The sequence below is a fragment of the Gobius niger genome (genome assembly GCF_951799975.1).
Source record: "Gobius niger genome assembly, chromosome: 3".
Classification (NCBI taxonomy): Eukaryota; Metazoa; Chordata; class Actinopteri; order Gobiiformes; family Gobiidae; genus Gobius; species Gobius niger.
Window position 1 is genome coordinate 40,166,260 of NC_136854.1, and position 12,753 is coordinate 40,179,012.

The window sequence follows — 12,753 nt, forward strand, 5'->3', positions numbered from 1 at the left end:
AAACATAAAAGTTTCAGTTCGTGGGGCCCAGGTGTGAGCGACTCCACCGCAGCTGTTTCCATAAACAGTTGAGCTGGTTGAGCTAGCTAACTAGCTTCAGGTTAAACAGCGTAAACGTGAAATAACTCCTGCCCACGAGTGCCGCATATCGGTGTTTACTTCCAGGGAAAAGTGTTTCCGGGTTAGTCCTGTTGTGTTGTGATTCTGTGCTGATGTTGTGTCGTTGAGCCTGACTGAGATCCTCGTAATAGCTGCGGAGAATGACTCGCTCTGAGACCAGCCTTCAGTGACCGGCTAATAACCCACATAAAATAGTCCCGTAGTCTGGCATATTTAGTGAGTTTAGTCAATGAAAAAAACATTTATTATTAATGTTACGTTTGTGGGACCCTGGTATAAGCGGATTAAACAACTCGGAGCCGCATTAGACGGTTATGCAGGAGTAACTCCCTCCACTGCGCGTCGTGGTGTTCTTGACTCCGCGTCGTGCATTATGCGGCTATTAATGCGGCTCCTCGTTGTTTAATCCTTACATATTTATTGATTATGGGGGGCCCTGAAAAAACTTTAGCCCCAGGGCCCATTTTACTTAAATCCGGCCATGCCCGTCGCCCACGCCCCTCCCTCCCCTCCACACCGTTTAAACCACACGCTGCTCTGATTGCATTCAATGAGCTACGGAAATCTCATTAATCTTGTGTGATAAACAAGATATGTACAAAGTAAACATTTTGAGACATTTATTTTCATGAAAGTCTGTCACTTTATTTTGGGGACATTTAGAACTTAATAATTCCATTTAGAACTAAGTTTACAGTGCAGTACTTTTTTCCCCCCGCAACCCTTGAACGCCTCAGCCTCTCCTCGGGTGCTGCTTTGCTTTGTGAGGAAAAAAAGGAGGAAAAAGCCCTGACAGCTCCTGTAGATATTGGATTAATAAACAGGAGGATTTCAGCTGCATCAGAGCAGGTCTAAACTATAGGATTAATCAGTTAAAAGAAAGTCCAATTGCAGCCCAGTATAATAGTCTTTGATCAGATTTAATCATCTTTTTCTAATTCTTGCAACAACACTCTTCAAGGCCACGGAGCACAAACGCAAAGCAATCGAGCAGACGGTTATTGTGCCGACGCCAATGATGATGCAGAAACGAGAGGACGTCGATGCTGATGTTATAATAAACTGAGCGCTGACCTTCTCCGAGGTGAAAGCGTATCCGGGCGTCCCAGGCCTGCAGCGCCTCTCTGCTGCTGAAGCCCAGGACCAGAGTGTGGGACAGGCAGAGCACGGACAGGCTGTAGGAGACGCCGTCAAACCCACAGGCCGGTTCCACGCCGCAGATCCCCTGAGAGCAAACAACGATGAACTCGAGTGTGGAGAAACAGGAGCAGACAGAGAAGGAAATCAGAGTTTATGTTCCTGCCCAACAAGCAGACGGTTATAATGCTTTGTGCAACAGTAAAATAACACTGTATGATCTGATACTTATCACTTTAGAACCAGCCTCCGTAATCTGTGCTGCAGATGGATTGGAAAACAGGGGCCAGACACATGCACTTTATTATCAGTTATCATCAGTTTATCAGTTATTCTGTGCTTGTTTGGTCAGAGTAAACACCAGACGCTACACCTTCATCTGTCGATTGGATCAGTGACAGACGGAAAACACTTTTTTTACATTCAAAAACTATATATGGAATATCAGGGATTACATTTTGTCAGTATAGTTTGATTTAGACGAGTAAAATCTTATTTAGTTAATTATGGATATCCAGAATGGCCTCCTTTACGCCCTCTCAAACCACCTCCCCTCCCTGTCCAGTATTTGGACATCCTGGTCTTGAAAGCTGTGCTGATGTTTCTGCTGATGTAAAAACACTGCAGGGTTCTGTCAAGAGGAGCGTCGATGTTGATACATGCGCTTGTGTAGAGGCTGCTACTGTAGAAACAAATCTAGGGCTGCAACTAACGATTATTTTGTAATCGATTAATCTATCGATCATTTTTACGATTAATCGATTAATCACTTGTCTGTTAATGGTGTAGTAAAAAAAAAAGTTTTCATTTTCTTTTTTATCACATAGCTTAAGTCGCGCTGTTTAAGGAAGTGCTGATGGAGTTAACTGAAGGGAAATGTTTTTTGAAGGCTCTATTCATGAAATTTACATTGTACAAACCACTACAGACCCTAAATATAAAATCAAAGTGGGTTTTCATCAAAAATACTACATTTTTTTGTCATTTTTGCTCCATTTTAGTCTGTGTGAGCAAGAAAACGATTAATCGATTACTAAAATGGTTGTCGACTCTTTCAATAATCGATTAGTCGTCGATTAATCGATTAGTCGTTTCAGCCCTAAACAAATCTACAAATCCTTCCATGGTTTGGCTCCTCCCCCTTTGGAGGAATTTATTATTAAACGAAAGACAGTAATGTAGAACCAGATCAGCCACGAGAGGAGACAGTGAGGTTCCATTCAGACGAATCAACACTGGACAAAACACCATTTCAGTGAAAGAGCGCGAGAGCTGGAATAGTTTTCCACATTCTACTCTAGAGTCGTCAACCTTTACAGTATTAAAAAAGAGCTCAAGCTATAGATAAAAGCTAATCAATCTGGATCGCTTGTAAGACCTCATTAACTATTACAGATTTGGGTGGTTGTAAATAGTGCATGTACTCTATGTCTACGTTGGTTTGTTTTTAAATAATTGTTGTAAATGTATGAGGATTACGATGGAAAGAAGCCTGAGGCTAAATCAGGCGCATTTACACAAAGTAACTGGGCAACACTTTACATTACGGGCCGTAAGTCCTTGGTACTTACAGTGGAAATTCTAGATACCTATGGTGGTACTTACAGTGGTAAATACTAGTAATAATAGTGGTACTTATAGGTACTTACTGTGGTACTTATAGTGGTGCTTATGGTGGTACTTACAGTGGTAATTCTAGGTACTTTTTGTGGTACTTAAAGGATACTATAGTGAGAATTAAAACGTATGTACTTCTAGAAACAGTGGTAACTCTTAGTAATGAAGGTTGTACTTCTTGTTTTCCCTAATGCTGTTTTATGTTTTATAGTCACACAATCCTAGAAATTACTTATGTTTGTAGAAGTACCTCATTTACTACCTATGACTTGCTGCTGTAGTATCCTTGAATTACCAGTAAGTACCATAGTAAATAGAAGTACAACCTTCATTACTAAGAGTTACCCCTGTATCTCTTAGTAATGAGAGATACAGGGGTAACTCTGTGACTCCCTAACCCCAATTACTAGTAATTACCACTTTTAGTGCCACAATAAGTACCACTTTCATTAGTGTAAGTACCACGGACTTACCGGCCCGTAATGTAAAGTGTTACCTATAGGTGTCTCCCAGTCACGTGACTAGAAATGCAAACTGTCATTGTTGGATATGACAGACCCAGACACGCTTCCGGCCGAGTTATTTACTGACGTGAAGGTTAACATACCTTCACTCGAGTTTGGCGATATTTACATAGTACATCGTTTCTTGATAGACTTTCCGTCTTCATACACAGGAAAATCATTAAAAGAATAAAAAAGCCTTTCTGCATACAGATATTTTGAGTCAGGATGGGGATCGAATACATCTGTATGGCAACCAAAAAGAAAGGATATTCTCATTGCCAGGAGTAAGGTAAGTGACTTGACACTTCGCTAAACCAGCAGCTAATAATACTGTAAAACACATTGACTTGGACACCCAGCTTTCACAGATTAACAAACAGTAAATCTCACATTGACAGTAAATCCTTCTATGCTACAGTAGTTTTCAATAGGCCAATAATTTGATGAGATATCCGATTGAAAAGTACAAAGGGACCCCATTAACCTCTTAACTCCCGCCTGAACCGAGAGGATCTTTTTCCATCACTTTTTTGTTGGGTCTTCAACTCATTTTTGTAACTTTTTTGTCATTTTTTTGTCATTTTTTGTCAGATTTTTGTAATTTTTTTGTCAAAGTTTTGTATTTTTTTGGTCAAATTTTTATCACATTTTTGTAATTTTTTCGTCAATTTTTTATCACATTTGTGTCACAATTTTTTTAATTATTTTTATCACATTTTTGTCATTTTTTTGGTCATTTTTTGGTCACATTTTTGTCAATTTCTTGTGACATCTTTGCCACTTTTTCATCAATTTTTCCTCACTTTTTTGTCACATTTCCATCATTGTTTTCGTCTCAGTTTTGTTGCTATTTTCACAGCTGTTTTCCAGAAGCTTTTGGACTGGGGTAAAGCCAAACTGGAGAAAATGTGCTCGGTTCAGGCGGGAGTTAAGGGGTTAAAAGAGTAAAGACATGAGAAATTCTGACACCACTAATTTTGCATCCAAATGTGCGACAATTTTCAGGCATTTCAGCGGTTTTGACATGTAGCTTTTAAATGAAACGTGTGAGTTTATCTGGAGTTCATTATCATGCGGAAGGCACCTGTAAGAGTGTTCATTAATGTGCTCTGTCCTCAACAAATAAAGCAGACTGAGCTCAGCCTTAGCTCAAACTGAGGCTGTGTCCACACTGACTGGCTGGGCATTCGATGAAATTATCTGCCGGGTTTGCTGTGGCAACCTCTGAGGCCGCCCGAGGCTTTTTTATAAAAATAAAAAACATCCGAGCCCAATATATTTCTCCTAACTTGTCAATTTTATAAGTATCCAAGTTTTTTATATCATCTATAAACAGGTGAAGTAATCCTTGTGATCGACTCCATCTGTCAGTCAGTTTTACACCCGACTGTGTCCGTCAATCCAACACAGAAAAAAAACCCAAAAAAAAACCTTGAAACAAGAGAGATCGTCTGTGTTTTTGGATGGAGAGGAGCTGGAGTTAGTGACCCACTTTAAATATCTTGGAGTAATCTTGGATCCCAACCTCACATTCAAAAAGCACATTAAAAAAGGTCACAAACACCATCAAATTCAATTTAAAAAACTAAACAAATTCGACCCTTTATTACAACAGAGGCAGCAAAGTCATACCTCCACTGTTTGATGCACTTTATGTATTGTGTAGTTGTTGTCCTTGCCTGTTTTGTCTGTAATGTACTGCTGTGTGTTGTGGCTTATATGTTTTATATTTTGTATGTTCTCAGAGCCGTGGGAAGATATTTTAGTTAGGGGGCGCTGAGGGACAAAATGTACCCCCAAAATACTTTTTTCTGTGCGTAAATCCGATTTATTAACCTCTTAACTCCCGCCTGAACCGAGAGCATTTTCTCCAGTTCAGCTTTACCCAAATCCTGTGGGCCAGTGTAACGCCTCATTTGAAAGCTAAGATCGACAAAACTAAATTGATCTTTTTCCTCACGTCAGATTTTTTTTTCATCACTTTTTTTTGTTGGGCGGTCGTCTCATTTTTGTCAAATTTTCGTGACTTTTTTGTCACTTTTTCATCAAATTATTCGCATTTTTTTGGTCAAATTCTTATCACTTTTTCGTCCATTTTTTCTCCATTTTTCGTTAAATTTTTCTCACTTTTTTGTCAATTTTTTGTCAATTTTTGTCAATTTTTTGTCAATTTTTCATCAATGTTTTCTCAATTTTTTTTCACATTTTCATCCTTGTTTTCGTGTCAGTTTTGTCGCTATTTTCACACCTTTTTTCCAGAAGCTTTTGGACTGGGGTAAAGCTGGAGAAAATGTGCTCGGAGTTAAGGGGTTAATATTGCCTGCAGTTCACAAACTAGGCCAGTGTAACGCCTCATTTGAAAGACCTACAAAACTAAATTGATCTTTTTCCTCACGCCAGATTTTTTTTCATCACTTTTTTTGTTGGGCGGTCCTCTCATTTTTGTCAAATTTTCGTGACTTTTTTGTCACTTTTTCATCAAATTATTCGCATTTTTTTTGTCAAATTCTTATCACTTTTTTGTCCATTTTTTCCTCAATTTTTCGTCAAATTTTTCTCACTTTTTTGTCAAATTTTTGTAAATTTTTTGTCACTTTTTCATCAAATTTTTCTCACTTTTTTGTCAATTTTTTGTCAATTTTTGTCGTTTGAAAAAAAAAGACAGTCACTTTTTCGTCAATGTTTTCTCACTTTTTGTCACATTTCCATCATTGTTTTCGTCTCAGTTTTGTCGCTATTTTCACACCTTTTTTCCACAAGCTTTTGGACTGGGGTAAAGCTGGAGAAAATGTGCTCGGTTTCAGGTGGGAGTTAAGGGGTTAATATTGCCTGCAGTTCACAAACTATCCACCGGGGGGGGGGGGGGGTGCTGCAGCGCCCTCAGCACCCTGGGTTCCCACGGCCTTGTATGTTCTTGTCTTGTTTTTTACGGGACTGCGGATGGAAATTAGCCATGAGCTAAATCCGGCATATTTACAGCACTGGTTGTCTGTTCATTAATATGCGCTGTCCCATTCAAGCCAATTAATAAATGAAATGGAAATGAATGAAATGAAGACAAAGAAAAGCACAATATCTTTTGTAATGCAAAAACAATAACACTGATCTATTCCCTTCAGTCACGGCCGTCGCTTGACACGACTCAATCTCGTCTTGTATTACACACTTGATCTATTCCAGTCCGTCTTCATTATTGTTTCCAAACTCCACATTAATGCTGTGACTGAGTAAACATGGCCCCGGCACAGACCACATACCTCCAGCGTTAAACTCAGCCTCTCCTGCTGACCAATCCCCTTCTTGCCTTTCTTCTTCTTCTCTTTTTTGTAGGCCAGCAGGAACAGACAATCTGCAGCGGAGACACACACACACACACACACTTCAGCAAAGTGTCGGGCTTAAAAGTCAATTAATGTGTTTATTAATAGAAAACTGTGGTGTAACAGCAATAATCCCGGCTGCGTCTCACCGAGCGTTATCAGGCAGCTGTCAAAACAAACTCCAAAACAATGAGCTGATCCTCGGCTGCCGCTGATAATGGAGGCTCAGACGCCTCCACACAGACAGGTGGTCAATTAGCGCCGCCGTGTCTGTTGTTTTGTACCTTAGACTGGAGCGTTAGCCCGGTCTGGCCAAGAAATTAACCCATATTTGTTATTTTACTTACGCCTGTCAAGCCTCTCTCACATTCCCAGGTGTTAGCTTCCCGCTAGCTGTCCCCGAACCAGTGTTAATATCGTCTACGAAAATATTTAGTCTTAATTTTAGTCAAAGTGTTATTTTTGTCGACTAAAATTGGACTAAAACTAAATTAAAAGTTTCTCATGAGACTAAAACTGTGACTAAAATGTCCAGATATTTTAGTCGACTAAAATAAGACTAAAATAAAAATGAAAGGGAGAGACTAAAATCATCCAAACTTCTATTGAGCGTCTGAAAGAGCCTCAGATCATGTAAAGTCTCTGCCAAAGGATCAGCTCTGAGCTTTGTTCATGTGGAGCAGCTCCATGAAGCAGAGGAACAAGATTAAATATGATTATAATGAATATTATCAATGCAAAGTCGACTAAATTCGTCGTTAACCCTCACATGAACTGACCACGTTTGATCGAGTTTGGCTTTACCCAGATCGAAAAGCTAAAAAAGACATCGTAATAGCAACGAAAATGAGGATGGAAACGCAAAACAAAACGTGACAAAAACGTAAGAAAAACGTGAGAAAAACATGGATATAAAGCAACAAAAAAGTCAGAAAAAAGTGACATTAAAGGAATAGGCCACCGTTTTTACATACTAAAATATGTTCTTACCTCACTTTAGACGTGTTAATATATCCCCGTCTGGTCTTTGTCCGTGCGCTCTGCCAGGCAAACGGAGCACATACGCAGCCTCTCCCACATGTCACATAGCTCCGAAAAAGCTCACGATAGAAGCTACCAAGCTCTTCCACGTGTTCCCTATTTAAATAAAGTTACGTGAAGTGTTTTCATGCGAAGTATATTTACACAGAAATGTAACGTGTCGATTTTATAAGCAAATAAAAAGGGGGACTATATTGTGAGGCGTAATGATACGAGGAGCACAGCGTCCGCGCAGTAACTCCTAAAGACTTCCCCCGCTCACTTCCGGCAATAACCTTTAGGAGTTACTGCGCGGACGTTTTACTCCTCGTTTCATTACGCCTCACAATATAGTCCCCCTTTTTATTTGCTTATAAAATCGACATGTTACATTTCTGTGTAAATATACTTCGCATGAAAACACATCACGTAACTTTATTTAAATAGGGAACACGTGGAAGAGCTTGGTAGCTTCTATCGTGAGCTTTTTCTGAGCTATGTGACATGTGGGAGAGGCTGCGTATGTGCTCCGTTTGCCTGGCAGAGCGCACGGACAAAGACCAGACGGGGATATATTAACACGTCTAAAGTGAGGTAAGAACATATTTTAGTATGTAAAAACTGTGGCCTATTCCTTTAAGAGAGACAAAAAAGACACGAAAAAGAACAAAAAATGCGTCAAAAACGTGACGAAAAATGTGAAAAAAATGTGACAGAAACGTGATGAAAACGTAACGAAAACGTAACAAAAACGTGACAAAAATGCGACAAAAACGAAACAAAAACATGGATATAAAGGAACAAAAAAGTCAGAAAAAGTGACATTAACAGTGACAACAAAGAGACAAACAAAAACGTGTTAAAAATGCACAAAAATGCGTCAAAAACGTAACAAAAATGTGACAAAAATGTGACAAAAATGTGACAAAAATGTGACAAAAATGCGACAAAAATGCGTCAAAAACGTAACAAAAATGTGACGAAAACGTGACAAAAGTGTGAAGAAAACATGAGAAAAACGTGACGACTAAATTTACTAGCAATTTTAGTCGACTAAAACTAGACACAAAATTGAAAAGATTTTTTCGACTAAATCTCGACTAAAATTACATTACATTTTCGTCAAAAAACTAAGACTAAAACTAAATTAAAATATGTTGTCAAAATCAACACTGCACCGACCCTGAAATCCGCGCAGTAATCTTCACTTTACTGCGCGGATGCCAAACTACTCCTGGTATTATTACGCCTTACATTATAGTTCCCCCTTTTATCCGCTTAGAAAATCCACATTGTTTAATTTTGTGTATTATACTTTGTAGTGTAACACTTCCCGTAACCATATTTAAATAGGGAAAACGTGGAAGAGCTTGGTAGCTTCTATCTTGACCTGTTTTGGAGCTATAGAGGAGAGAGGGAGAGGCTAAATGCTAACGCCGTCTGCGCTGTGTTTACGTGACTGAAGGCACGGGGGAAGATCAGACAGGTCCTAAAGAACTCGTCAAAGCTAAGGTAAGAACATATCTCAGTATGTAAAAACGGTGGCCTATTCCTTTAAGTAAGTAAGTAAGTAAGTAATCTTTATTTATATAGCACCTTTCACAGGCAAAGGCCACAAACTCTAAGCGGCATAAGCTACTTTAATTTGCGTATAATGTTTTAATAATAAATGATTAGACTTGTATTTTTTAGCTTGAAAGGATTACAGAAAACAGGCTGTATTATATCCACCATCATCACAGTAAATAGGCGTAGAATCGATCAAATGTGGATCCTTGTGAAGTCAAACTGATTTATGGGCAAAGGCGAAAGGGCTTCATCTACATCATAAAACACGAAGCCCAAAATACGAAGAGTCTATGATTTTTCCTCGCTTTGGCAATGTCACTCTTTGGACTGCGCTCAAAATAATAAAAACCCTGTCACTGAGCTGGCGACGAGCGCTTGTGGGGATTAATATCCTTACTTAAACTCAAGGAGACGCGCGGAAGAGATTTGGGTCACCAAGTCCAATCCATCATCACAGGACGGCGGCGCCTGGAGGAGGAGCACGTGGTGGCGAGAAGGTCCACGGGTTTGGAGAGTGCTGAGTCAGGTTTGGCAACACTAAGGTCAGCGCGAGCCGTTTTAAACAACAGTGACGCTGCAATGTGGACACTCGAGATATCTGTGTTTAGAGATTTAACCTCTTAACCCCCACATGAACTGACCACGTTTAATCGAGTTTGGCTTTACCCAGATCGAAAAGCTTAAAAAAGACATCGAAATAGCAACGAAAATGAGACAAAAACTTAAGAAAAACGTGACAAAAACGTAAGAAAAACGTGACAAAAACATGGATATAAAGCAACAAAAAAGTGACATTAAGAGTGACAACAAAGACACGAAAAAGAACAAACAAAAATGCGTCAAAAACGTGACAAAAACGTGATGAAAATGCGACAAAAACGAAACAAAAACATGGATGTAAAGCAACAAAAAAGTCAGAAAAAGTGACATTAACAGTGACAACAAAGACACGAAAAAGAACAAACAAAAATGCGTCAAAAACGTGATGAAAATGCGACAAAAACGAAACAAAAACATGGATGTAAAGCAACAAAAAAGTCAGAAAAAGTGACATTAACAGTGACAACAAAGACACGAAAAAGAACAAACAAAAATGCGTCAAAAACGTGATGAAAATGCGACAAAAACGAAACTAAAACATGGATGTAAAGCAACAAAAAAGTCAGAAAAAGTGACATTAACAGTGACAACAAAGAGACAAACAAAAACGCGTTAAAAATGCACAAAAATGCGTCAAAAACGTAACAAAAATGTGACAAAGATGCGACAAAAACAAGACATAAAACGTAACAAAACGCGACAAAAACATGGATATAAAGCAACAAAAAAGTGACATTAAGAGTGACAATAAAGACACAAAAAAGAACAAACAAAGACGCGTCAAAAAATGCTCAAAAATTCGTCAAAAACGGGACAAAAGCGGGCCGAAAAATGCGACAGAAACGTGACAAAAATGCGACGAAAACGCAACAAAAACGTAGCAAAAACGTGACAAAAATGTGACAAAAACGTGAAAAAACGTGACAAAAACGTGACAAAAGTGTGAAGAAAACGTAGCAAAAACGTGACAAAAATGTGACGAAAACACAACAAAAACGTAGCAAAAACGTGACAAAAATGTGACGAAAACACAACAAAAACGTAGCAAAAACGTGACAAAAATGTAACAAAAACGTGACAAAAACGTGACAAAAATGTAACAAAAACGTAGCAAAAACGTGACAAAAATGTAACAAAAACGTGACAAAAACGTGACAAAAGTGTGAAGAAAACGTAGCAAAAACGTGACAAAAATGTGACGAAAACGCAACAAAAACGTGACAAAAATGTGTCAAAAACGCAACAAAAACGTAACAAAAACGTGACAAAAATGTGTCAAAAACGTGACAAAAACATAACAAAAACGTGACAAAACGTGACGAAAAATGCGACAAAAACGAAACAAAAACATGGATATCAACAAAAAAAGTCAGAAAAAGTGACGTTAACAGTGACAACAAAGAGACGAACAAAAACGCGTTAAAAATGCAAAAAAACGTGACAAAAACATGACAAAAATGCGACAAAAACGTGACAAATATGTGACAAAAATGCGACAAAAACGTAATTTTGTTACGTTTTTTTGTTACATGGCAAAAAAAAAGCAACAAAAGTAACATAAGTCATAAAAAAGTGACACAAAAAAGAGCGACAAAAAAGAGCGACAACAAAGTGACGACAAAAACGCTTAAAAAACGTGACAAAAAGCAACATAAAAGTGACAAAAATCAGAAAAGAGTGACAAAAGAGCGACAACAAAGTGACGACAAAAACGCTTAAAAAATGTGACAAAAACACGGATTACGTGATAAAAAAGGTCACTATCACTTTTGTAAGTCTTAGTTTTGAAACGAGGCCTTACACTGTTGCTCTCCGGTCCAGAACCTTTTAGATTCGGGTAAAGCCAAACGTGGGGAAAACGTGCTCGGCGAAGGCGGGGGGTAAGAGGTTAAAGACGGACACTTACCTGCGACAGGAGAGGGCTTTCGGAGCACAACCCAGCGCGTCTTCCACTGTAATGATAGCAGACACGTGCACGTCTAGTCCTCCACATACAACACCGAAGTACACGGGTTTCTGTAACTCATCACACTTCACAAACAAACCTTTTTCCCATCTCGAAACTTGACTTGTCCCTCCGCGACAACTGTATCCGTCATCTTCTGTCATGGTTCCGCGAGCAGCTGACTGCGCCGTCCTCGGTCAGCCGGACCCAAGCCACAGCCGGAGGGAGGGAGGGAGGGGCGAGGGCCACGGTCCAAAATAGTCCTTTACACACACACCCCTTCCAAACCCGCACTCCCTCCGCCCCCCCCCCCCCCCCCCCCCCCCCCCCCCCCCCCCCCCCCCCCCCCTCGTTACCCAGAGTCCAGTTGTCCCCGTGCGTCATGTGCGTCTATTGTTTACGACGTGGCCAAAGTCGGTGGAAAACAGGGGCGGACTGGCCATGTGTCCATTCTGGGAGAGCGCAGAGGGGCCACTGGCTCTGGGGCCACCGGTCCCGCCTCAACCGAGCTTTACCCAAATCTAAAAGCTAAAAAGAAAAGCCTCAAAATAGTGAGAAAGAGAGGATGAAAAGTCAACAAAAACGTGAGAAAAACACGGACAAAATATGATAGAAAAAATAATTTAAAAAAACAACAAACAAAAATGCGTCAAAAACGTGACAAAAGTGTGAAAAAAACATGAGAAAACGTAACGAAAACGTGACAAAAACATACGAAAAACGTGACAAAAACGTGACAAAAACATGGATATGAAGCAACAGAAAAGTGACATTAAGAGTGACAATAAAGACACGAAAAAGAACAAACAAAAACGCATCAAAAAATGCTCAAAAATGCGTCAATACGGGACAAAAACGCGACAAAAACGTGACGAAAAATGCGACAGAAACGTGACAAAAATGCGATGAAAACGTGACA

At 39.4% G+C, this 12,753-nt stretch overlaps 1 protein-coding gene across 1 annotated transcript in view; it reads right to left on the reverse strand.

The window, feature by feature from the left end:
- dok7b (docking protein 7b) overlaps window positions 1-12,006 on the reverse strand; it is a gene marked incomplete at its 3' end in the record, with an annotated part of 64,576 nt that extends 52,570 nt beyond the window's left edge. The window contains exons 1-4 of the mRNA XM_079552939.1: window positions 11,935-12,006; window positions 11,796-11,841; window positions 6,638-6,729; window positions 1,195-1,345 (exon numbers count right to left, since the gene is read on the reverse strand). Coding sequence (XP_079409065.1) covers window positions 1,195-1,345; window positions 6,638-6,729; window positions 11,796-11,841; window positions 11,935-11,988 — 343 coding nt within the window. The 5' untranslated portion in view covers window positions 11,989-12,006. The remainder of the gene's footprint in view (window positions 1-1,194; window positions 1,346-6,637; window positions 6,730-11,795; window positions 11,842-11,934) is intronic.
- Between the last annotated feature and the right edge of the window lie 747 nt (window positions 12,007-12,753).